We start from the raw sequence: 21,965 nt of genomic DNA on the forward strand, positions 1-21,965 counted from the left end.
ACATACATAACTGTGCTCCCCAAAAAATAAATTCTATAACTGGAAATTTGAGCATACTAATCACTATGAATGAATAAATCCCAACTGGATAACAACCTCAAAAACACTTCTCTTGATGCTCACATTGTGGCAATACAGCTCTAGTTCATATTAAGACATTTTAAGACTACCAACTGTATAGGCAGATGTAGAGACAAACAAAAATAAGTGAAGAAGAGAAAACATGTCTGTATTAATGGAGACTTGATAATAATCATTCGTCAATGAAAACCCCATTGTGTATTTGAATATGTCAAGGACATCAAAGAGGCACTAAGCAGAGTTAGGAAGGCAATATTTAGCCTTGTGGACTGGGATATTGTTATGGTTGATACAACATCATCACTGCAGAGGAAGATATTAGTTTCAGTCAAACAGTTTGAGATAATGAGGAAGAGGAATTCAGTGAGGTGCAGCTGGTGTGCAGAAAACTAGAGACTACACAAAATTTAAACTTCAGTATTCTAATTGAAATCTAATATTATTTCAGACAAAATCATGTAACTATGCCGTAATTAGATAGATAATCTCTCTTTATACACAGAGAGTGACAAGAAATTATTAAGCAGCTCTCTCCTGTCATGTATAATGCACTCAGATGGCTACAAACATGGTTTTTCATTTCTCTAACTTAGAATTATACTATAGAATGATTTCACAAAAGACAAGTACACGTCTAATGTAAAAGAGGAATAAATGAAAAGAAACTGGCTCTCTTTATGAAGGAAATTATACATTGCAGAAGCTCTGCAAGATATTTAATGTTCTGTAGATAATTTTGGAGGAAAAGAAATAGAATTAACAAGAAGGTAAGCCTGAGGCACTTCAAAGTCCAATCAAGAAAGAATAGACTTATAATTTGCAAAGAACATACAGAAAGAATGATTCTAGCTACTGCTTTGCATTCTTCACCTCAGCAAGTAGCAGCCTTATCATCGAGTTAATGAATGATACAAAGTCTATAATTAAATGACTTGGGCCAGTGAATAATTTCTCACTCACTCACTTAGACACTAGATTGTGGCAGCTGTTGTCACAGGGGAACGGACAGTCAATAGCCTTAGTAGCAACTCGATCAAAATACCAGTCTCCAACAGATTCTGCAATCCTCTGCATTTGGAAAAAAAATTAAAACATTATATGATGAATTTTCATGACACAACACTTATGTAATTAATTTCCCACTTCAATTATTCCTTTCAGTGGATCATCATTCATTCTCTAATGAATTTATACTAGAAGATAATTTTAACATGGTCCAGCAATCTCATTCCTAATTATCCTACTTTAAATGTAAATACATAAAAATCCTTCTAATTCTTTTCCTTGCATAAATTTATTCTTAGTCACAGGTGATATATTATAAATTATACGCTCATCCACCCCCACTTCTTCTATCAAAACAGCCCACTAGAGTCAAAATGTAATGGACTTAAAGGTACTTCCAGCCATAATCACAGAATACTTAAGAAGGATTAATTATAAAAAGATCCATGTCACAAAACTACAAATAGATTCATAAATATCCAAGGTATCATTCTATGATATTGCTCTTCTGAAATAACATGAAACTGGCAAACCTTGTTCCCAATATTAGGAGAATCATCAGCAAACCATGTATCCTGCGTCTCAGACTGGCAATGAGCAAAACAGGAATTTAAGAATACCCCATTTTGGTTTGACTTTGAGAAAGTCTTTACAACATTGAGCATTTGATCCCTAAAGTCTGGTTCATACAAGGGAAGAAGAAAATAAAATATAGAAATTAACACATGACCATGTTTAAATTTAGTTATTATCTGAAAACTGAAATTAATGCATCACAGAAATAAATTAGAAGAGCAACCTTGGAGAAACAGGATCTGTGAAGAATTACAATGTGCAAAATTGAATTTGCATTCTTTCCAATTACCATGAGGATCAGCTGATGATGGAGCTAAACTAGCGCGGACCTGATGAAAATAAATATATGTGAATCAATTTAAGATTCAGCATTTAAGAGGTCATATGGTTTAGAAATACTTGTTACATGTGAGTCTGTGATAATTAAACTAGTCTACATGCAAAGGGCAGGCACAAGCATTTCTCTGGTTACCCATAGATCTTACGTAAGCTATGTCCTAAGTCTACTAATTGATTCTGAGTAGGCTGTAGGTTTGATATTTCCAAGCAAAAAGGAAAGATGCCAAGTCCCCTAAATGTGAATTAGGAATTACCTGCCATACATCATATGCTGCATTGAGAAGAAATAAAGGGGTCTTGACGTTTCCAACCAAATTTTGAGGGAAGAAGCACTACAGAGAGAGTAAACATATTTCATTGTTTACATATTCTCACTGTTTGAAATCTAGAACATTGGTTAATGTCAATCAAGAAAGAGAGATGCTTACAGAAGTTGGATCCAGCTGACTGGTACAAGTAATAGGCAGATTCTTTTGCACTTCCTAATATTCCAGAAAAAATGCTAATAAATATAAAGCAAAGGATGGATTTTCAAATGCTAGAACACCCTAATGACTTCTATGTTCAAACATCATCATTATAACACACCGCCTAATATTAATTCTATGATCAAACCTGTGATAAAAGCACATGAGCAGACCAACAAAAAGTTTGTTCTCCCAAGGATCAATATAGAACTTCATGTCATATTTAAAAACTGAGTTTCTGTCATGGAAAATAAAAATTTTCTATGGTACCTGTAAGCTCACCACGCCAGCATACAAATTTCTTAGGGTGCGTCCACCAGATACATCAACTCTGCAGAATAAATGAAGATTATAAGTGGGATGTGCTTGCAGATTAAAACATAAAAATCTCAAAGGATATTATAATTAAGAGAATAATGATTATAGACAATTACGCATCAAGGAACATTCCAGCATCACTTAGGCATTTCACTTTAGTTGTTTTGGGAAATAAGTCCCGAAACTCATCACAATGAATTATTGATGCTAGACCCCCAGCAGAGCATCCAGAAAGAAGAGCCTGAGAAGATTTATACATTAAAAAATAAATAAATTCAAAGCTTCATAAAAATTAAATAGAAGAAAGATGGAAAGAAAAGGACATTTTAAATGCAAAACCTGTCCAGCATTTTGCATTCCGTTGGCCATTAAATCTTCCATAGCAGCTAACCAGATACGCTGTCCTCGAAAATAAAGTTGTGCAGCCTAAAAGGAGATCAAATAAGAATAATCAATAATCTGTGAGCAACACGGGAACACAAAAACTTACCATAGTCACTATCATGACACTTGAATAATTTCACACTCAAATTACAACATATACAAAATTCAAAGCTATCACCCATAATCTAACCACTAATTTGACCTGACTTGAATATTAATGGAATTTTTTCTATGGTCTGAGAATGTTAATGCATTTGGACCAACCTCATTTTGACTATCCCCACTGAAGGATGCCCCGTCACAGTAACGTAATCTAACTCTGTTCCAGTTGAAGAAATCTGCAAACATAACAAGGCCATCCAAAACATTACTATCCATAAAATGATGAGAGGTGAATATCAATATGGTAAGTAAAAGCATGTGGATTAAGAGAAGAGAAACCAGGATTTTCTTCAGCTTTGTTGCTCAATATTCCCGTAAATGGTAATTGTTTCTCCATCAATTTTGACGAACCGCGACGTGTAGTTTTACGGAAGACACAATCTCTAATGGTATGACACCACCCACCTCCCTGTAAGATTCAAAACAAACCACACAAATGAAAAAGATTATTATTCAATGAAAATAATTACAATTAAAACAGATTACTGCCATTAACTTTACCAAATTGAACACAAAAGATATAATGAAATGGCATGTCACTCACAAACCTCCAAGTGAATGAGCCAGCTGTTCGCACCTGATCCAGACCCCAGATGCAAATGGTAACCAGGCAGCGTCCCGTCCAAACACACTGCCTCGTTATAAAACACAAAGTAAGTACTCAAATCATCACATCAAGGATTAACTATAAATCGAGAAGTAAAATATACCAGCTCCTTTAGAATCAGCTCCTTGAATAAGAGTGAGGGGGACCATGAGAGGATTGGAAGGAGAACCAGATACCACAGCATCGCTGTCTAAGTAAGAAAGCACACCGACTCCATCTTCCGAATGCACAGATCGACTCAAAACAAACCACGAACACAAGATAATGAAGGCAAACCAAGGGCGCTCCATTTTGTCACTAGTTGAACAACTACTGAAGACTTTTATAAATTATGGTCTCGTTCTCATTTATTTCTTTCTGGCTATTTTATTTTATTTTTTTGCAATGAAATAATAATGACAACTTGCTTTCGCTGTTTTGAGTATGTGGGCTGTTTCTAACAACCGTAAAAAAAATTAAGTATTGTCATGAAGGGAGACCGTTGTCGTCTTATTTCGGATTTCATTGTATTTTTAACTTTATAGCGCCAGTCAGCCAGGTCCTAATCAAGCTCTACTTTTTCTTGAACTCTCATTTTAACCCCCATTTTTTTCCAAATTATTATTTCCACCTTTGAGTTCCTTCAGTGAAATTTTTAAATTTTAAATACCTTTAATAAGGTTTACAAAGCCAGATAATGTTTTATTTATCTTCAAAATTTTATTAAATATAATTTTATCTTTAATTTATATTAATTTTAAAATAATCAATAACTATAAAATTTAAAAACTCATTAAAATAATAAAATTTTAATTATTATTTCAACTATAATTAATGGAATTATAAGGTTAAAACTAGTCAAAATTATTATATTATTTTGATTTATTATTTAAAAATATAGGGTCTAAATGATTTTTTTAAAATCATAAGAAAAAAGTTATTTATTTATATTTTAATAATATGAGTGAATTAATCTTATAATATTTATATATTTTAGAAACATATAAAAATACTTTTAATTGTTTGAGTGAAAAAAATATTATTTTTAAAACAAATTGGGTGGAAAATAATATAATATTATAGATCATACGCTAACTTTTATTTTTGTGCAGGGAAGGGCTGATGTTTCTCTTTTCTGTTTTATTAAATTTAGTCCATTAAATTTTTGTGCCAGATTTTACCAATTTTAATCACAACGTCACGTGGATAAGTTCAAACCCAATAAATAAGAACTTTTAGTAATTGCAGCACCACCACCGCCGCCGCGACACAAATTAAAACTTATGACCCCTTAATTATACAGAAGGGCATAAGGCCTTATTCTCACATTTTTATCTTTTAATTTTAATAAAATTTTTTACTTATTTATATATAATTAAAATTAATCAAATCTATTAATTTAATAATTTTTTTTTCCCCCTAAACCCTTAAAAAAATAATTTTTTTAAACTAAGGTTTAAAAAATATTTTATCTCTTAGAGTTTACTATTAAATCTTCGGCTACTTCTCCAATACTATTTTCAGTGATTTCACTTTTTAAACATATTTCTCTCTCTTTTAACTGAGGATTTAAATTAGAAAAATATCTTGTCTTTATTTTTTAATTTAAATCATTGATTAAAAAATAATAATAATAAAAAAGAAAGAATACTAAAGATTAAAAAATAAATTTTAAAAAAATATTTTTTAAATCTTAATTTGAAATAAAATTATTATTTTTTAAAATTTATAAAAAATAAAATAATTTTTTTATTTATTTATAATATTATGAAAAAATAATAATTTTATCTTAAAAAATAAAGAATTTAACCGAGTGAATAAATTTTTTTTTTTAAATTAAAACCTGACACCTTGAGAAATAATAATCAATCTTTGAATAAGAATAATCATTTGGCCGATACAGAATAACAATAACTTCCATTCGGCTCAAGGCTCGATAAAATATAGTCCTCCCACTCGCTGACAAAAGTCTTCCCTAAATTCACGGTTGCTTTCACTTTTAATAATTGTAATCGTCTGCAGCTCATACCCTGGATGGAATCATAGGTAGAGTAAAATTGTTTATAATTAATTAATATATAAATAAATACTAATTATTAATAAATATAGCTATTATTTTATACATAGTTTTTTTTGGTATATGAAATACACAACTCAATAAAATACAAAAATTGTTGAATTTTCTGAAAAATATTATTATATATTCTCTATCTCTAGTCCTTTACAAAGAAACAAAAATATGACTAATAAATAAAAATAATTGATGACTCAATTGCTTAACAACAAACAGCCAGCCCACTGAAATTACGGGGTAATGAAGTAATTTCATAAAAAAGCGGGGTAGGATGGAACATTGATCCCAAATCATCATTACCTAACATAATCAGTAAAATTTTTGAAAGAAATACCTATGACAATGAGCCGCTTGACAATTTCTCACCACTATTTCCTCCGAAATGATAATCATCATACACTTGGAGTAGAAGTTCCCTACACGGAACAACAGCCCCCAGCTTAATGCAAGCTAAGAAAGCACCTGAAAGCTTCCGATGAAGACTGTATGCCTCGTCAGGGGGTGGTGTGAGTCTGTGTCTCAGCATTGTTGACCCAAGGTTTGACATGCTTTGGATAATATTGGAGGACCGGAAGTCATACCCACCAGACTTTGAGAACGGCAATCCCACCACAAAACCTGCCTGCACATGAGCCTCCAACATAATCTCATTTTCCATTCCTGTTAGGAACCCAAGTCTCCTTGACATCTCAATCACAGAATCTCTGTTGCCATTTGCGCAGGCCAGAACCTAATCAAAATTACATGCGGAAGCACTAGTGAGTTTAGCTCCAAATCGGAGATATTTAAAACTACAAACTCAAATTCCAGCCATCTAGAGTCAATTTAGAGACCAAAGCTTAAATCCACCAATAAAATGTTATATTTCAAACTATCTCTGTGTCTGTTGCCATGTTCCTGCAGGACCAATCGGTAGCAGGGGCCTTGTGGCTGGACAGATCCATCATGAACCTAGATTGTCGGCCAATACAAATAATTATACTATAGCGTATCTTACTTGAGCTCGGCACAACATTTGGTCCAGTTTGAGGAAAGAGAATTTACCATTCTTAGATAGTTATCAACAAAGCTTTCAGGATATTCTCGAGCAGCACCAAAGTCAATGAGATTGATCGTTTTTGTAGCCTCATTGTATAAGAAATTACTCCAATTAGGATCAGTCTGCATCAGTACAAGCAAACAGAAATAAGGAAAATCGAAATGGAATCTCAGAAATGGTATTAACTCTTATTGAAGAAAAAGAGCTGGAAAACAGGTGAAGTAATCATGACATCAACTTTAAGTACTGACACACCTCAATAATTTTATTATTATCTGATCTGATTATTATGTGCCAAAGTTTATCTAATTTTATATCAGAAATAAGGTAGCACATATAGATAATAAGTAATTCTCTGCTAAAGTTCAAAGAAAAAGAGGGTGGGAGGAGAAGAAAGCATGCCTGCATGAAGCGGTGGACAAACAGCTCCATTAAAGTGAGTTTCAGCAACTTTCTCCCGACATAATTACGAGTTTCCTGGTTTAGTTGTGCCACCTTATCAATTGGAATACCTTTAAACATTAAATATCACATTTATCAACCTCAATCCATTATAAGTTCCCAATTGATATGCTCTCAATGGATCACTGATCAAAATAACAACAACAATAATAAGCAAGAAACTGTTGTATAGATTCTGCAATAGGAAAGATCAAGATAATATTTCTTTAGAATCAGACAAAACTGCCTCATAATTCAAGCAAAAGAGCAATATAAATGATAGTATCACTACCAGAAACAAGTTCTGTTGTTAAAACTCTTTTGCTTGATATATCCTCCACAACAGTGGGAACATAAAACCCTTTCGAATTGGAAAGCATATTGCAGAACCGTTTCTGATTAGCTGCCTCCAGCTCATAGTCACATTCACGAGATAATTCTTCTTTAGCCACCTATGAACGATAGCAAGAAATTTGAACATTTCAATAATATATTAATCATATTCTAGAAATTGAGTAAACACCATCCATGAATTTAATCATGTAACTTCCAATAAATGAGTATGCATCTTGTTTGTGGAACAGGATACATATATACATGCATGCATGCATCCATACATCCATCCATGCAATATATATATATCTGTACAAGAAGCAAATAAGTCATAAATGAGTTTAAGTGCGGGAACAGACAAGAGGCACAGCTTTGTGAGCAAATCAACAATCTTATCAAGATTTGTGGAGTATAGAAGTTAATCAAGCATATAAAAATCCTACCTAACCAATTCACATATGACAAAACATTAACATCTTACAACGCATGCAGCACACCATACACATGCTTCTAGTAACGTACCTTCATGGCACTATCAAGATAAAGTCCCTTTGGAATTAGATTTGTATAGTCTAACAATATTTTTACATTCTGAATGTCACTTTCAATGCTATCTGCCACACCAGGGTATTGAATTTTCATTGCAACCTGCATACCATCCTTCGTGACAGCTCGGTGAACCTAAAATTGATTCCACTACTGTGAGGCCAAGCTAAGGAATAGTGTTTCAGATATTGAAAAAAAAAAAAAAAAGGATGTCTAAAATTAGACCATCTCCGAAAGGGTAAAAAACCACACATGAGACTACATAAAGTTGAAAGAAGATGCAGAAGTAAAGGCCTTAAAATTCTGGAGTTTCATCAAATTATTTACTCTGATGATATAAAATCATTGCTAGCGAAATAACCATCTAACTTATGAATATATCCAAGCACTTACAAGGTAGGAAAACCAGAAAACTTGGTCTTAAGATTTTCATGTTGCACATAAACTGACAAAGTAAAAATGACAGACAAGGATGTTATTCAGACCAGTTAGCATAGAGGTATGAATTAGCCTTCTATGTTTTTGGACTCTTTAAACCCTGGAAGATAATCACACAGCTCAATGAAAACACAGACATGCTGCATCACCTGGCCTATGCTTGCAGCAGCCATTGGTTCATAATCAAAACTAGTCAACTTGGACTGCCAATCAGGACCTAATTCGGAATCCAAAACTTGGTTCAGCTGCCACTTTGGCATTACATCAGCACCTTGACGAACAATATCCAGAGCAGCTAAGATCTATAGAAACAATGAAAGATGTCAGAAAAATGGTAATACAAAAATGTTTAGTGAAGTAGATAAAATAGAAATTGCAGAGTGGTATATTACAAATAGGACAAAAACAAATTAAGCTCACAAATCACAAAACCAAAATTATATATTCATATCAGAGCATGAAGCTGTTGTTGATATGCTTAAACTGCATCCTAAGATTTCAACTACATAGTTTATAGTGAGCATAAAGCTAGTGAAATGCATGATTTTGAAATTCTTCAACTCTTAAGTGCTGATAATTTATATTTAAACTTTATAATTTAAAGAAGTACTAAAGAACCCTAACTTGTCATAGCCAGTAAGATTCTTTTACAATAATATGTAACTCCATGATAATTTATGCAGATAAACTAAAAATATATATACCCTACCGGAGCAGGAACGAGAGATTCATCTTGTATGCTCAACATCTGCCCTACTTTGAGTGCTGCTCCACGCATTCTACATAGAGCCAGAGCTAAACGTTCTGCATTTTTATCGGATAAAAATGGTGAAAGCACAGATTGCTTGTCTTGTGAGCCTGGTGAACCATAGACAATCCTCTTGGTTGATTCCTGAATTGTTCCCCATGCTAGACCAGCTCCTAGACCAGCAAACCTTTAGAAGTTTTTATAATGCTAATTAGGGATAAAATCTAAAGTTTTTATTTACAAATAAGAATATACAACAGCATGGATCATGATTTTCCCAATTGCCATATATATTCAAAATGCCCTTTCAAAACCAATTCTCCTCAAACTTGGAAATCAAACTGATACCATAGCCATTTCCCAGAAACTAAAATTGATTTCTACCATATTCCATTCACTAACATAAAATACTCGTGAAATGAGTTAATTAAAACAATGACAATAACTGCAACATTTTAAAAACATCAACCATTAGAAACCAGAAGGAAAACTTACCCAATTAATCTAGAAAAAGGCGTGGATGGAACTTTCCTTTCTCTCGGCCTTCGCCTCTTCTCTGGCGCCACCTGAACTGCTACCCCAACATCAGCATTGGTCTTAGGACCTATATTATTCGAATTACATTCTATAACAGAACCTTCATTCTCTACAGGATACTCAACAACTTCAGATTCCGATTTCACCGAATCAGAAGAAAGACCGCCAGTAGATGATACATTTTCATCAACCCCACATTCATTTTCATCACTTCGTAGTTGTTGCGCCGGCGTCGTATCGGACACGTCAGTATCATTATTAAAAAAAACTACGGATTCTTTGGTCTTAGGGTTGGAGACCTCGCGAACCGTTCCTTTCGTCAGACCCGAAATATCGGTGGCTGTAACTATGGCTTTTTTAAGTGATGAAGTAATTAGGGTTTCAAAATCTCCGGCTCTTGCACTCTCGATTGCCTGTGAACGATTGGCGATTTCTTTGACCACTAAAGAGACGCCGTTGGCGAGCCTGCTCAGGTGGTTAAGCCAACTCATTTATGGCGCGAGTATATGGTCTGCAATAGAATTTTGAAATTTGCTTCCTCTGTTGTTTTCTATATTAAATTGAATCTTCGGATTCTTGCAAGCGTTAAATACATGAAATATAGAAAAATTACCAAAAAAGAAAAAATTAACAGAAATTTGAATGGTTGAATGGTTGAATGGGAAGTCGTCTGTATGAACTATGAACAGAGAGGGAAGACACCAGGAGGCCGTGGAACTAGTCCCATCCAAGTAGTAGGACTAGTCCAACCTGATTGCCAAACAGACCAATTCATAAACCCAATAACATAATTGGGCTTCTTGAGGGAAAGTCTGTTTGATTATAGCACACTTCTGTAAGCCTTAGATCAAGTAAACAGCAATGATTTCCACTTTTTTACTTGGGAATATTTAGCTTCATTTATCTCGATTATGGAATTGGAGAATCTTCAAAGTGCTAATTGCATTTGTTTTTCCAAATCAGATGTTTCATAATCTCCACTGTTGAAAGCTTAAATTTCAAGCAAGAACAGATGGATGTATAAAGGGTATTATGCTAAAATAAGCAAAGCTTAGTTTCTGATCTTCAATATTGGACCACTTCAACAAGTATCTGCAAAAAGTTATGTAAAGACTTACGAGAAAGAGAATAATATCGGCATCTTCATCAGTGCGTCGGCGCATTGTCTGCAAACAAAGATTTTAATTTAGCAGAATCTGAAACAAGCAAGCAATTTGCAGTGTTGCACACTGAGTGTTATATTCTGATATCAATTTATACCAGTAATGGGCGATGTGGTGTTGTTCCATGAACCTTTGATACGTAAGAATAATCCTCATACTCCAAACCCACCATCCAAAATCTTAGCCATTTCCCGCTTGGCATCGATTCCAAGTTTTTGACATCGTTTGAAAACAAAACAAAGCATCATTCCTGTTAATTCTGAAATGACATCAACAAAAAGATGAGAGGTGGACGAGCACTGGGTCATGTAGAATACTCTCATTTGGTGAAACTTATCCGAATTTGTATGTAAAGGTAATACAGATAAAAATTATCCTCAAATAAACAAAGAATACATTTATACAAATAGTTGTTCTCTTTGAGACCCTTGTCCAAAATTAAATCATTCTTCAAATATATCTTAGTATATCCATAACAAATAATAAAACGATTCGAATTTATACCATAAGTTTTTTATATAGGAAATATGTTCTAAAAGTGAAGATAGTTGTTTGATAACAAAATATAGTTGTTTGACTTTTAAATTGATGTATTTCTCTTATGAGTTTACTATCAAAGGAGCATTCTATCAATCTAAATAATGATTTATTATCTTCGAAAATACTTTTCTCAGAAGTTGAAATCGTTCAATGATCATTAAAATCTAGTTATTCTCTTTAAAACCGTTGTTTAAAATTAAGTTATTATATCTATGATAATTAATAATATATTGTGAGCATATGTCTATGAGTATCAAACTGAATCGTATTAAAAATTATCTACTTATTTATATTTTATTTATATCACAGAGTGAATAATATGATTTATTAATGGATCTTACCCTATCACTAAAACTTATTTAATGAGAACTCTAAATTGACCATATGAATTGGTAACGAAAAGTCTCATATGACACATTCCCTTTTTTAAAGTTAAAATCAAATAGTTACACTTGTAAATCAATGGGATGACAAAATTTCCAAGTGCTCTTACATTCAGAGAAAATGATGGGTAACAGAAAGCAGGACGAGTGACAGTCAAGTCAGAATTATAATAAAGGGAACCACCATATATGCTCACCACATCAGAAGATTTTGATACCATTTCTCACATTTCTGAAGTGGACGGGTCGCTCAATTTATATAAATTGGCTCTCAGAGCAACCATTGGTTGTTCATCAGTGCAGCTACAGTCATACTTGTGAAGGTTGTCGCACTATATTTTTTTACTATTTTTTAGCAGTGATTTTGAGATTATTTTATAATAGTATTGTGGTTGAAATAGACGGGCTTCCTTGCTTTCATCAAGCATCAGTGCATGTTTGAAATCTGATGAATATGCCATGCTTAATAATTGAAGAAACAACACAGTTTTGCCTATAAAATGGAAGCTCTAAGTTTTTCTCTTATAATCTCCCATGTACATATATGCCATAGAGGTCTTTCTTTGCTTCTTTCATTTCACTGCGTGTTGATGAGTGGATTCATTAGTTTTATAATATAACCTTTCTTTCTGTGGTCGTTGTGGAATCTTATACACAGGTTTAGTCTTGAAGATGGATGCTCTGGAGAGGACTGCCACAGCCAATTATGACTGCTTGCTCTTTGGTACGCAACAATATTATGATTAAGATCACTAGAATGAGAACATTTCATAGTTTTTTTTTTCTCTTTTATCGTTAGTTTGAGAAGGCAATGATATAGCAAGACGGGTAATAATTTGTGAGGTTTAACACTTTCTGCAGATCTGGATGACACTTTATACCCGTCGAGCTCAGGTCTTAACTTGGCTTGCCGCAAGAACATAGAAGGTATAATATAAACAAGAACTTGATGAGATAATGGCGGTTCTGTGACTATGTAGCTTATACAGTTACCATTTATTTTTTGTTATAGAGTTCATGTTGAAGCACTTGAATATGGATGAAAGAGATGTACCGAGGATGTGCTTGGAATTGTACCGGGAATATGGAACAACAATGGCCGGTCTAAAGGTGATAGAGAATTTCTGCTATGTTCTTGTTGTTTTGTCCCTTTTAAAGCATATTCTGCAAAAGTTCTCTGTGGGTATGGGAATTTAGTCTTGTTATTGGCTTTCAGGCTCTTGGCTATGAATTTGACAACGATGAGTTTCATGCTTACGTTCATGGAAAATTACCATATGAGAAACTGAAGCCCGATCCTATGCTGAGGAACCTGCTGCTTTCCATGCCACAGCGTAAAATTGTATGTCTAGCTTATGCTTTCTTCAGTTAGATGGAAACATAATTTCGTCAAATAAGGGCAATTCTGAAATATGTATTGGTATGTTTCAGATTTTCACCAACGCTGATCAGGCTCATGCAGTTCAAGTTCTTAGTAGGCTGGGATTGGAAGATTGTTTTGAAGGCATTATATGCTTTGAAACTTTGAACCGTCCCCCTACTGAACCCCCTGAAAACATGGATGAATTAAATGGTGATGCACTTCTTGCTGGAGATGAACAAGACCCAAGTCTTGACACACAGGATATGGAGGATAACAGTATAAGCTACAAGCCAAGAATCCTCTGTAAACCCTCGCTGGAATCTATTGAAGCTGCAATTCGGATTGCCAATGTTGACCCAAAGAAAACAGTAAATATTATTTACCCTCAACTCATAAACATTAGGAAAATCATCAAAAGAAAAATAATTTTATCTTCGCACTTGCAGATTTTCTTTGATGACAGTGCTCGGAACATTGCAAGTGGAAAAGCAGCAGGCCTTCACACTGTTATTGTAAGGCTCAGATTTTGTTCTGTAACATAGCATCAATAAGCTACTTGTATTAGCATATATACGTCATTTTAAATTTGCTCATTAATTACTCTGATGGTTGAATGAGTCACATGAAAGAACGCTTATGCAGGTTGGGAGCTCAGCATTGGTGGATGGAGCAGACCATGCCTTGAGCAGCATCCACAACATCAGAGAAGCAATTCCAGAAATATGGGAAGCTGAAGGAAAGCAACTTAAGCAGGTTATCCGGCCCTCTTCAGTCGAAACTGCAGTCCGTGCCTAGATGGTGGCTGATATTTCAAGTCAGCGTTTACGTTAATCCCGCTGTAAGTCTCTAATCTGTCACTCCAGAAAACCCAATATTATTATCAGGTGGCTTTGTATCAAATATGCACTATGTACGCAACCCAAAATAATGGGGCAAAGGCCAATAATAAAATTTTAAAAAAAAAAAAGGCTTGAAATTGCTGTGTTATAGTTTCTGTTAATTCGAGATGTAAAGCAATCAGAATTTGTCTCATGATAATACATCCACATGTACCATATGCCACAAAAGTATTGTAGGAGATAGAGATACCTTTAACAAAATTGGGCCATGCTTAAGATGCATAATGCGATACAAATCCATGCCCAACGAAAGAAAAAAGTGTTAATGATTTTGAGTCTTAACAGTACAAATTTTATTCATGGGATGTAGGCTGGTAACGCAGGCAGATCAACCATCTATAGGTAGCTCGCCACAGTTGACAATTCTGCATGGCTTCTGAGGGTAATCTGACCTGCTTGTCTCTTGTAATTCAAGTTTGCGAACAACATCCATTCCATCAATAACTTCTCCAAAAACAACATGCCGGTTGTCCAACCATGGTGTCTGCAAAATGGAAATTTACAACATTATATTATATACCAAAAACTTCAGCAAAAAGTTAACCAAGTTTCCTTAGACTAATCGAATTACACCATGAATATGAATCTTATGGCACCAATACTATGCTAACTACTTCAGCAAAAATTAAAACAGAAACATAACAGTAACCGCAAGACTAGCGAAAATTTTCCGGAGCAGATTCAGGTTGTGCTATTATGAACATAAAATGAAGTACGTGTCTGCCCATTCATTTGCACGGAAGGAAGACTAAAAGATGGCTATTAACAGACCCTCCTAAATTACAGAACATTAAAAAGTATACCATTTCATTTTGACCCTTTAACTTAGAACTCTTTGCTAGGTTATTTAAATGCAAAAAATAAAGGAAATGGACTTTTCCAGCTCCTCAGCAACCAAACAGATATATTTGGGAAGATGTAGAAAGATTAGAGCTCTGACCCATGTTCCTTTCTCTTTTACTACCTTTATGTTGTGTAAAATACCATCATCATAGCCACTTAGCACAATAATGTTGTAGAAAGATTAAAGTGTGCCTGTACACTTATTATGAATACTATAATTAAGTAATCTTTCTCAATTAATTAAGAATAGCAAAAAAAAAAAGAATCACAACATATCTTTCAAGGGACGGATTTATATTTTTCAATGATCACTAGAGAACCAAGATTTCTGATAGCATGGTTTAGTAATGATAACCAACATGGCATCAAGGTAGAAATAGCAAAATTAGAGATGTAATGAAATACAAACAAGGTAATCGCTGCTCTCCCACCTTCACAGTGCATATGAAAAATTGGCTCCCATTAGTATTAGGACCTGCATTCGCCATACTCAACACTCCTGATCCAATATGCTTCACTGCAAATAGTGACATTAATATATTAAAGTGAGGATGGTTTAAGCGAAGGGAGTGAAAAATGACTGTAGCACAATACTGAGGATCCCTACACACTTACAGGCAAAGCTTTCATCTTCAAAAGTGGAACCATAGATACTCATTCCACCAGTTCCCTGAAGCCAGAGAAAAATAGCAAAATTTCTGGTAAGTGCTACTTGGTAACGTCCATATCTCTTAAGGGGCCCACAAAAAGGGAGAGAGGAAGGTACATAGGACAAAAGCTTACATCTCCTTTGGTGAAGTCTCCTCCCTGAATCATGAAATTTTTGATAATTCGGTGGAAGGAACATCCTTTGTAACCGTATCCTTTTTCCCCTGCATGAAGATTTTGAATAGATCTTCTAAATGCAGAGCCATGCAAACATGTATAAAATTACTCCAAAGATGGGATAAATAGTGTGAGCAAACCTTACCTGTGCACAAAGCACGAAAGTTCTCAACAGTTTTTGGAACAACATCTCCAAAAAGGCCCATTACAATTCTACCAGCAGGTTCACCTCCAATGTCTACATCAAAGAAGCACTTGGTTGTCACTTTCGCTTGCAGCTCTAGATCCTAAATCATGTAATCATGTAAGTAATTTAAGCCTAAGTACATATTCAAAATTAAATCAGACTATAGGAATCCAACACCATTATATTTACATAATTCTAAAAAGAAAAGGGAACATTGCCAAGATATTTCAAGGTATCATGTGCTTATTCTATGAAACATTCAGATTAATTTCTTAAGAGAAGTGATAAAGCAATGATCAGTATCATTGAAAATATTCATTAAGCATTATGATTCAGTAAATGCAACAGTAGCAAATAGAACGAACCTCCCAATTCCTGTTCTGTAATCAAGCCTATTAAAATTTGTCTTGTGAGAAAGCTGAAACACCAGAGAAATGACAGTTCCCTATATATGGTAACATTAGATTGAGACATACTGCCCAGCCCAAGAAGTCACTGACAAAAAGATTTTTTGTTTATCAGTTCTTTTTTATTTATTGCAGAATTCTAAAACGATCTTAGAATTTTTCTGTTCAAACTCTCTTCAATTGCTTTAGAAAGGCTTTCAAGATATTCAGGACTGAATTGCAAAAGTAATCAGATTGTTTGAATTACTAACTTTTGCCATTGCATTGACACACATCATTCTCCGGCAGTTAACTGAAGGAGCTCTAGAAAGGTGCACTACAGGAAAGCTTGAAGCATAGAGCAATCTTGATGTCAATTCCCTTCCTGACGAACTCAAAGTAGCTGAGGAGTAGCATGACTGTGAATTTGAAATGGTGCACATCATATGTGGCATTCTCACATTTGATACATCTTGTTTATAAATACCCTGCAGGTTGAAACCATTGCACAAATTAAAGAGTGCTCCCAAACATAAATCTAGCATTAGTACAGTAAATCTGAATACAATATGTTGTTATGCAAGCAGCCTCACGTAGAAGATCCAAGTATCATCATTTACTTCCGCTTTGAACATTGTTTGACCAGGGATTACAATACCCATTGGCAAGATCTGTCCTAAAGCAATAATAATTGTTACCAACAACAAAATTCTTGTGTCAATATCACTCACAACTGGGATATACTAGAAGCATGAACCTTATCTCATTTTTGACTTCCTACTTATTATATATTTTGATAGCATCTGAAAAATAAGACAATAATTAAGTTTTTCAATATCAATTTTTCTTGCTTGGAAAGTCATGAATTATATGAACTTTTTACAGAATAAATTTAATACCATGCCAATTACAACAAACAAATATGTTGGCCCTCAGAGACTACGCTCAGATTTGTAAATCACGCTTGCAAATAACAGTTAACAGATAGCAACGGATTAATGCAATTTATTGGAAGTTCAATAATTGAAGCCTGTAACACGGATCCAAAACACCAAATACAGAAAAAAGAAATGTATCTACCACGTAGGATAGCAATTAAATAATCTTAATCCTAATAACAGTACAAATATACTCACTAATTTAATCCTGGGGCACCTAGATTCAATTATTTAAAGAAATGGATGTACAAGATTGGCTTGCATTAGATACGTCGAAAAATGCAATCTAACTATTATCTGTCATCTCAAGTCAACATTGGCTGGACCCAAAAAACTCATCTAATGTCTATATAAACAAGCCAATAATAATCAACTGGTATTAACAAAACACAGAGAGAGATTTCCATCTACTGTGTGCTCGTAAACATGTCCATGAGTTTTGAAGGAGCTAGCATTACTGTGGCCCCAGGTATCTATCTATCTATATATGTATTCTTATTCCTTTCTATCTATTTTGGGTTTCCAATACTTCATTTTAGAATAATCCATGTAGCGTGAAGGGTGTGAGGATGGAGAACTAACCTGTAAAATGAGGGCAGGGTTGTGCAGCATTTGCATAGCGAATGTGGAAGCCATAACAGAGTTTTGTTTTTAGATATGAGTGACCTGGGACGTTTTGGGTTTGGATAAAAACTAAATAGTTAAACAAAAGGGGGGCTCTGTGCTTTATATATTAAATTAGATTGGCGTTGTGCTCTCCGACGAGATCTCCAAAATATCCGCCGTTCCACTCTCAGTTTAGGCCGGCCCCTAGAGCCTCGTCTCTTCTGTCCGTGTGCTTCCCGAGACCGGCCCGGTTTCATCCCAAACGTCAAGCTTATTCTCCCGGCCCATTTGTATGTATTTCGGGCCTAGTTAATTCTTTAAATTTAAACGTGTTCGCGTTAGTCTGATCTGAGGTGTCTGCATAAAGTAGTAGATACAACTGACACGTGGAAGGCCAGATGTCCATGACATTTCCTTGATGGCTGAAACATCTAAAGCCTGTTTCGAAATTTAGCAACGAAATGCGACAGCGGTGGACAAAATATGCGCGCCGATCAACTCTCACTGCATTTCTCTTCTTATCCTCTCTTCTTCCACGCTACTGCAACTTCAAATTTTCGTACAAAAATATTCCTCTCTTCTTCGAATTTCAAGGCCTCTGTTTATTCAGATCGTTTTCTCGGCCAAGTCAAACCCAAACATAAACCCAGTAATTGTTCTAACAATGATTGCAGTTTATTAGATACCGATGATGATGATGATGGTGGTTATGTTTTGGTAGATGAGGGCTCAGAATCGCTATCTGGGGATGGTGTATATATCGAGATAAAGAAGCTTGGGAGAAATTCTCGGCGAATTCGGTCAAAAATTGAAATTGCTGCAAGTCTCGACACTGTGTGGAATATATTGACAGATTACGAGAAATTGGTTGATTTCATTCCTGGTCTTGCTGTCAGTGAATTGGTTGAAAAAAGGGACAACTTCGCTCGTATTTTTCAGGTTTCTTTTCTCTTCTTATTTATTTCTTATCCAATTTTCTGTTCTCATCTCATATTGTTCATTTGTAGTATCATTTCTCACTATTTGATTTCTCAGTGTTTATTTTCAATCTGGTGGATGAATGGTTTATTTTTGAATTATGATTGCAATGATCGATTGAGCAATTTATGCAATTTCTAATTGTTGTGGCGGTTGGGAGTTGGTTGAAGTTATTTTGCATGAGTTAAAGTGGAGTTCAGTTTAATTTAAAGTTTGTTTTACTGTTGCTGTAGGCCTTTTACTCTTTTTCTTATTGACAGTGGAGTTCATATGCATCTTTGTTTGTGCAAAGGACATAATAAGTTTCTTAGCATATTCTTTGTTTTTTCACTGAGTTAGATTTTGTTAACAAATTCAAACAGGTTAGATATAGGAGAATACATTAATTGGCCAAAAAATCCGATTCGAGAAATCTTTTTTACCAGTGGGAAGGAACACAACCTCCACCGACCCAAATTTATAATCAATTTCATTAGGAAGTCAAGAAAGCCTCTAGACAGAGGAATGCCATCAATGTTTCTCCTTTTCCAGAAATCCTACTGCTATGCTTAACATGTATCCTTAATAATTGTTAGAAAGGGGCTACATCGATCAAGAAATTATTTGGGAAACCTTTTTTTTAACAGGATAGCATCAGAGTATTACTTCTAATGTTTTGAGACTGGGATTGTTCATTGCCTAGGGAGATAGAGTCAGTTTTCCCAGAGAAACATGCGTGTGTAATTGTAGTACTTTTAGTACTAGGAATATGCAAACTTATGAATCAAACATATGAATAAAAAACAACTTTTTCAAGAACATAATTCTTGAATGTCCAATTGTTGTTTTTGGTCCATCTAATGTAGACATGACTTCATCTCCATCTCTAATTGTGGGGCTGTGTATATCTGTGCACAAACTGCTCCCTTGTGTTTGTGGATGTAAATGCTTGCACTCGTAATTGGCATCTAATATGTCTTATGTGCATCATAGTAAGCATTAGTTTGTGACTGAGAACCTGTCTAAATAATATTTTTGTCCTTTATCTTGGAGTTTTTTCCTGATAGTACATTCTTTCAACAGATTGGACAGCAAAATTTGCCATTTGGGCTGAAATTCAATGCCAAAGGTGTTTTGGATTGCTATGAGAAGCATCTTCAGAATCTTCCCTCTGGGAAAAAACGTGACATTGAATTTAAGATGATTGAAGGTGACTTTCAATTTTTTGAAGGAAAGTGGTCTCTTGAGCAGGTAGGATATGTTTTTCTACAGGTTGTCCAAAACTGTTTCTATTTAAACTTGAATTTTGCAGAACATGACTTTTATTAATATAATCTGTGGGCTGGAACAATCACAATTACTGTTTTGTAAAGGGCATAGATGGTTCCAATCGCAAGAACCATTATTTAAGTGTGAATCAAGTGTTAAAATCATGGTTGGGCTGGTAGATAAAACGTTACACATTTTACTTGCTACTTTGTATGATAGTCACCCAATGTAATAACTATGTAATATGTACACAGGAAATTTCATTCTTGATAGAGCTTACACTACTTATATTTGAATGAAATTTACTGTCTTTTAATTTAAGCAACTAATCGTTTAAAAATCTGATGAGTCGTGCAGTGCAGTAGAGGAAAAAGCAAAGAGAGTAATTCCTTATCCGGTCAAGAATTTCAGACTACTCTCTCTTATTTAGTTGATGTAAAGCCAAAACTCTGGTTGCCTGTTCGCTTAGTCGAAGGCAGACTCTGCAATGAGATAAAAAGTAATCTTGCATGCATTCGAGAAGCAGCACAGAGAGTGATTAACGAGGATCTGCAAGCTCATTAAACTTATTGGCTTGTTGCCCTGATACCGACAACCCGTGTTTTATAATAGAAACAATAGTTTGATTGCTTCTCAAAGCTCAGCCTCGGGTATAATATTGGATTCAATAGTTAGAAAAATAAGGAGAAGGACAGGATTCTGGTGAGGCCTTTTTATTTTTCTTAGTTTTTCAAACAAAACTTGCAATGATGCTTTTTGTAATTTTGGACTGGCATATATTCTAGTGAGGTAAAGAACATGATTTCAATTAAGTTGCGGGTGAAAAATGAAATAACATTCTGGGAAATCATTAAAGATTCAAAGTAACTTCAGGATTACAAGTCTACAACAGTACAACTTTATATAAAAAAGTGGTGTCGCGGAGACCAATTTCATGGATACCGCAATCTAAGGTGTCGTGGTGTTGGCCTATTTAGCCCAAGAAAAGAAAATTAAGGGGAACAATGGACCAGTAGGCAGAGAATTATTCTGGCATTTTATCGGAACAATTGTGGGGAAGAATTTACAAGTCGAAATTGACAAATAAAACGTATCCAACTTTTGAGGTGGGTGCAACAAGTTTGACCCATTTGCATCCTATTTATTCGTACAACAGGTTGGCAATTTTTCTACGTTTTCTTGTAGTCCCGGTTGCATTGACAAATTTGGCATCTTTCAGCTGTTTGAAAAATGGAGTGGCTTATCCGAATCTGCCTTCACTTTTATACACACACACAATTTTGTGCATATAATTAGATATATAAATAATATGTTATTTAAATAAATCATGTATTCTTCTTAAATTGCATTTTACACAGAGGAATAGCAGTAAAATTATTAAGGCTACAAACCCACATGAAGGCGTAAAAAAGGCTTGGGAATGAGACTTGTATGGTTGTTTCTCGGTGAAGAAATGGTTCATATGGGTTTTTGATTTGATGATTATCAGCTTTCCATGAAACTTTTCAGGAGTAGGGAGCAGTTGGATATAA

At 34.5% G+C, this 21,965-nt stretch overlaps 5 protein-coding genes across 9 annotated transcripts; 2 read left to right on the forward strand and 3 right to left on the reverse strand.

Moving 5' to 3' along the window:
• Positions 1-51: 51 nt before the first annotated feature.
• LOC123216026 (pectin acetylesterase 3-like) lies at positions 52-4,319 on the reverse strand. 3 transcript variants are annotated; one of them, XM_044636372.1, is made up of 13 exons: positions 4,043-4,318; positions 3,881-3,963; positions 3,612-3,741; positions 3,435-3,508; positions 3,126-3,212; positions 2,903-3,027; positions 2,739-2,799; positions 2,430-2,483; positions 2,256-2,333; positions 1,886-1,991; positions 1,620-1,765; positions 1,046-1,149; positions 52-384 (listed from the first exon to the last, which is right to left on the reverse strand). In XM_044636372.1, exons 1-13 carry the CDS (start codon positions 4,227-4,229, stop codon positions 261-263), a joined length of 1,359 nt encoding a protein of 452 aa, XP_044492307.1. In that variant the 5' UTR covers positions 4,230-4,318; the 3' UTR covers positions 52-260. The 3 variants fall into 3 exon arrangements, 2 of the variants coding, with proteins under 2 accessions (XP_044492307.1, XP_044492308.1); XR_006502184.1 differs by lacking the exon at positions 1,620-1,765 and having other exon boundaries at positions 246-384; positions 4,043-4,319; XM_044636373.1 differs by lacking the exons at positions 52-384; positions 1,620-1,765 and having other exon boundaries at positions 737-1,149; positions 4,043-4,319.
• Positions 4,320-6,079: 1,760 nt separating this feature from the next.
• On the reverse strand, positions 6,080-10,959 carry LOC123216024 (protein ABC transporter 1, mitochondrial-like). 2 transcript variants are annotated; one of them, XM_044636370.1, is made up of 8 exons: positions 10,033-10,955; positions 9,499-9,724; positions 8,939-9,091; positions 8,328-8,486; positions 7,765-7,924; positions 7,434-7,543; positions 7,037-7,153; positions 6,080-6,722 (listed from the first exon to the last, which is right to left on the reverse strand). In XM_044636370.1, exons 1-8 carry the CDS (start codon positions 10,563-10,565, stop codon positions 6,327-6,329), a joined length of 1,854 nt encoding a protein of 617 aa, XP_044492305.1. In that variant the 5' UTR covers positions 10,566-10,955; the 3' UTR covers positions 6,080-6,326. The 2 variants fall into 2 exon arrangements, with proteins under 2 accessions (XP_044492305.1, XP_044492306.1); XM_044636371.1 differs by lacking the exon at positions 8,328-8,486 and having other exon boundaries at positions 10,033-10,959.
• Positions 10,960-12,567: 1,608 nt separating this feature from the next.
• On the forward strand, positions 12,568-14,523 carry LOC123216766 (uncharacterized protein C24B11.05-like). Its single transcript, XM_044637327.1, has 8 exons — positions 12,568-12,715; positions 12,819-12,884; positions 13,022-13,087; positions 13,173-13,270; positions 13,377-13,502; positions 13,592-13,891; positions 13,970-14,035; positions 14,166-14,523. Exons 1-8 carry the CDS (start codon positions 12,661-12,663, stop codon positions 14,316-14,318), a joined length of 930 nt encoding a protein of 309 aa, XP_044493262.1. The 5' UTR covers positions 12,568-12,660; the 3' UTR covers positions 14,319-14,523.
• LOC123216768 (peptidyl-prolyl cis-trans isomerase-like) lies at positions 14,491-18,380 on the reverse strand. The gene is made up of 7 exons (XM_044637330.1): positions 18,184-18,380; positions 16,936-17,151; positions 16,236-16,377; positions 16,049-16,137; positions 15,881-15,935; positions 15,697-15,782; positions 14,491-14,906 (listed from the first exon to the last, which is right to left on the reverse strand). Exons 1-7 carry the CDS (start codon positions 18,235-18,237, stop codon positions 14,751-14,753), a joined length of 798 nt encoding a protein of 265 aa, XP_044493265.1. The 5' UTR covers positions 18,238-18,380; the 3' UTR covers positions 14,491-14,750.
• Positions 17,965-21,245, forward strand: LOC123216767. Of its 2 annotated transcripts, XM_044637329.1 has the most exons (4): positions 17,965-18,070; positions 18,929-19,146; positions 20,248-20,415; positions 20,791-21,245. In XM_044637329.1, exons 1-4 carry the CDS (start codon positions 18,028-18,030, stop codon positions 20,995-20,997), a joined length of 636 nt encoding a protein of 211 aa, XP_044493264.1. In that variant the 5' UTR covers positions 17,965-18,027; the 3' UTR covers positions 20,998-21,245. The 2 variants fall into 2 exon arrangements, with proteins under 2 accessions (XP_044493264.1, XP_044493263.1); XM_044637328.1 differs by lacking the exon at positions 17,965-18,070 and having other exon boundaries at positions 18,469-19,146.
• The last annotated feature ends 720 nt before the right edge of the window (positions 21,246-21,965 follow it).

Source organism: Mangifera indica, chromosome 5, assembly GCF_011075055.1.
Source record: "Mangifera indica cultivar Alphonso chromosome 5, CATAS_Mindica_2.1, whole genome shotgun sequence".
NCBI classification, from domain to species: Eukaryota; Viridiplantae; Streptophyta; class Magnoliopsida; order Sapindales; family Anacardiaceae; genus Mangifera; species Mangifera indica.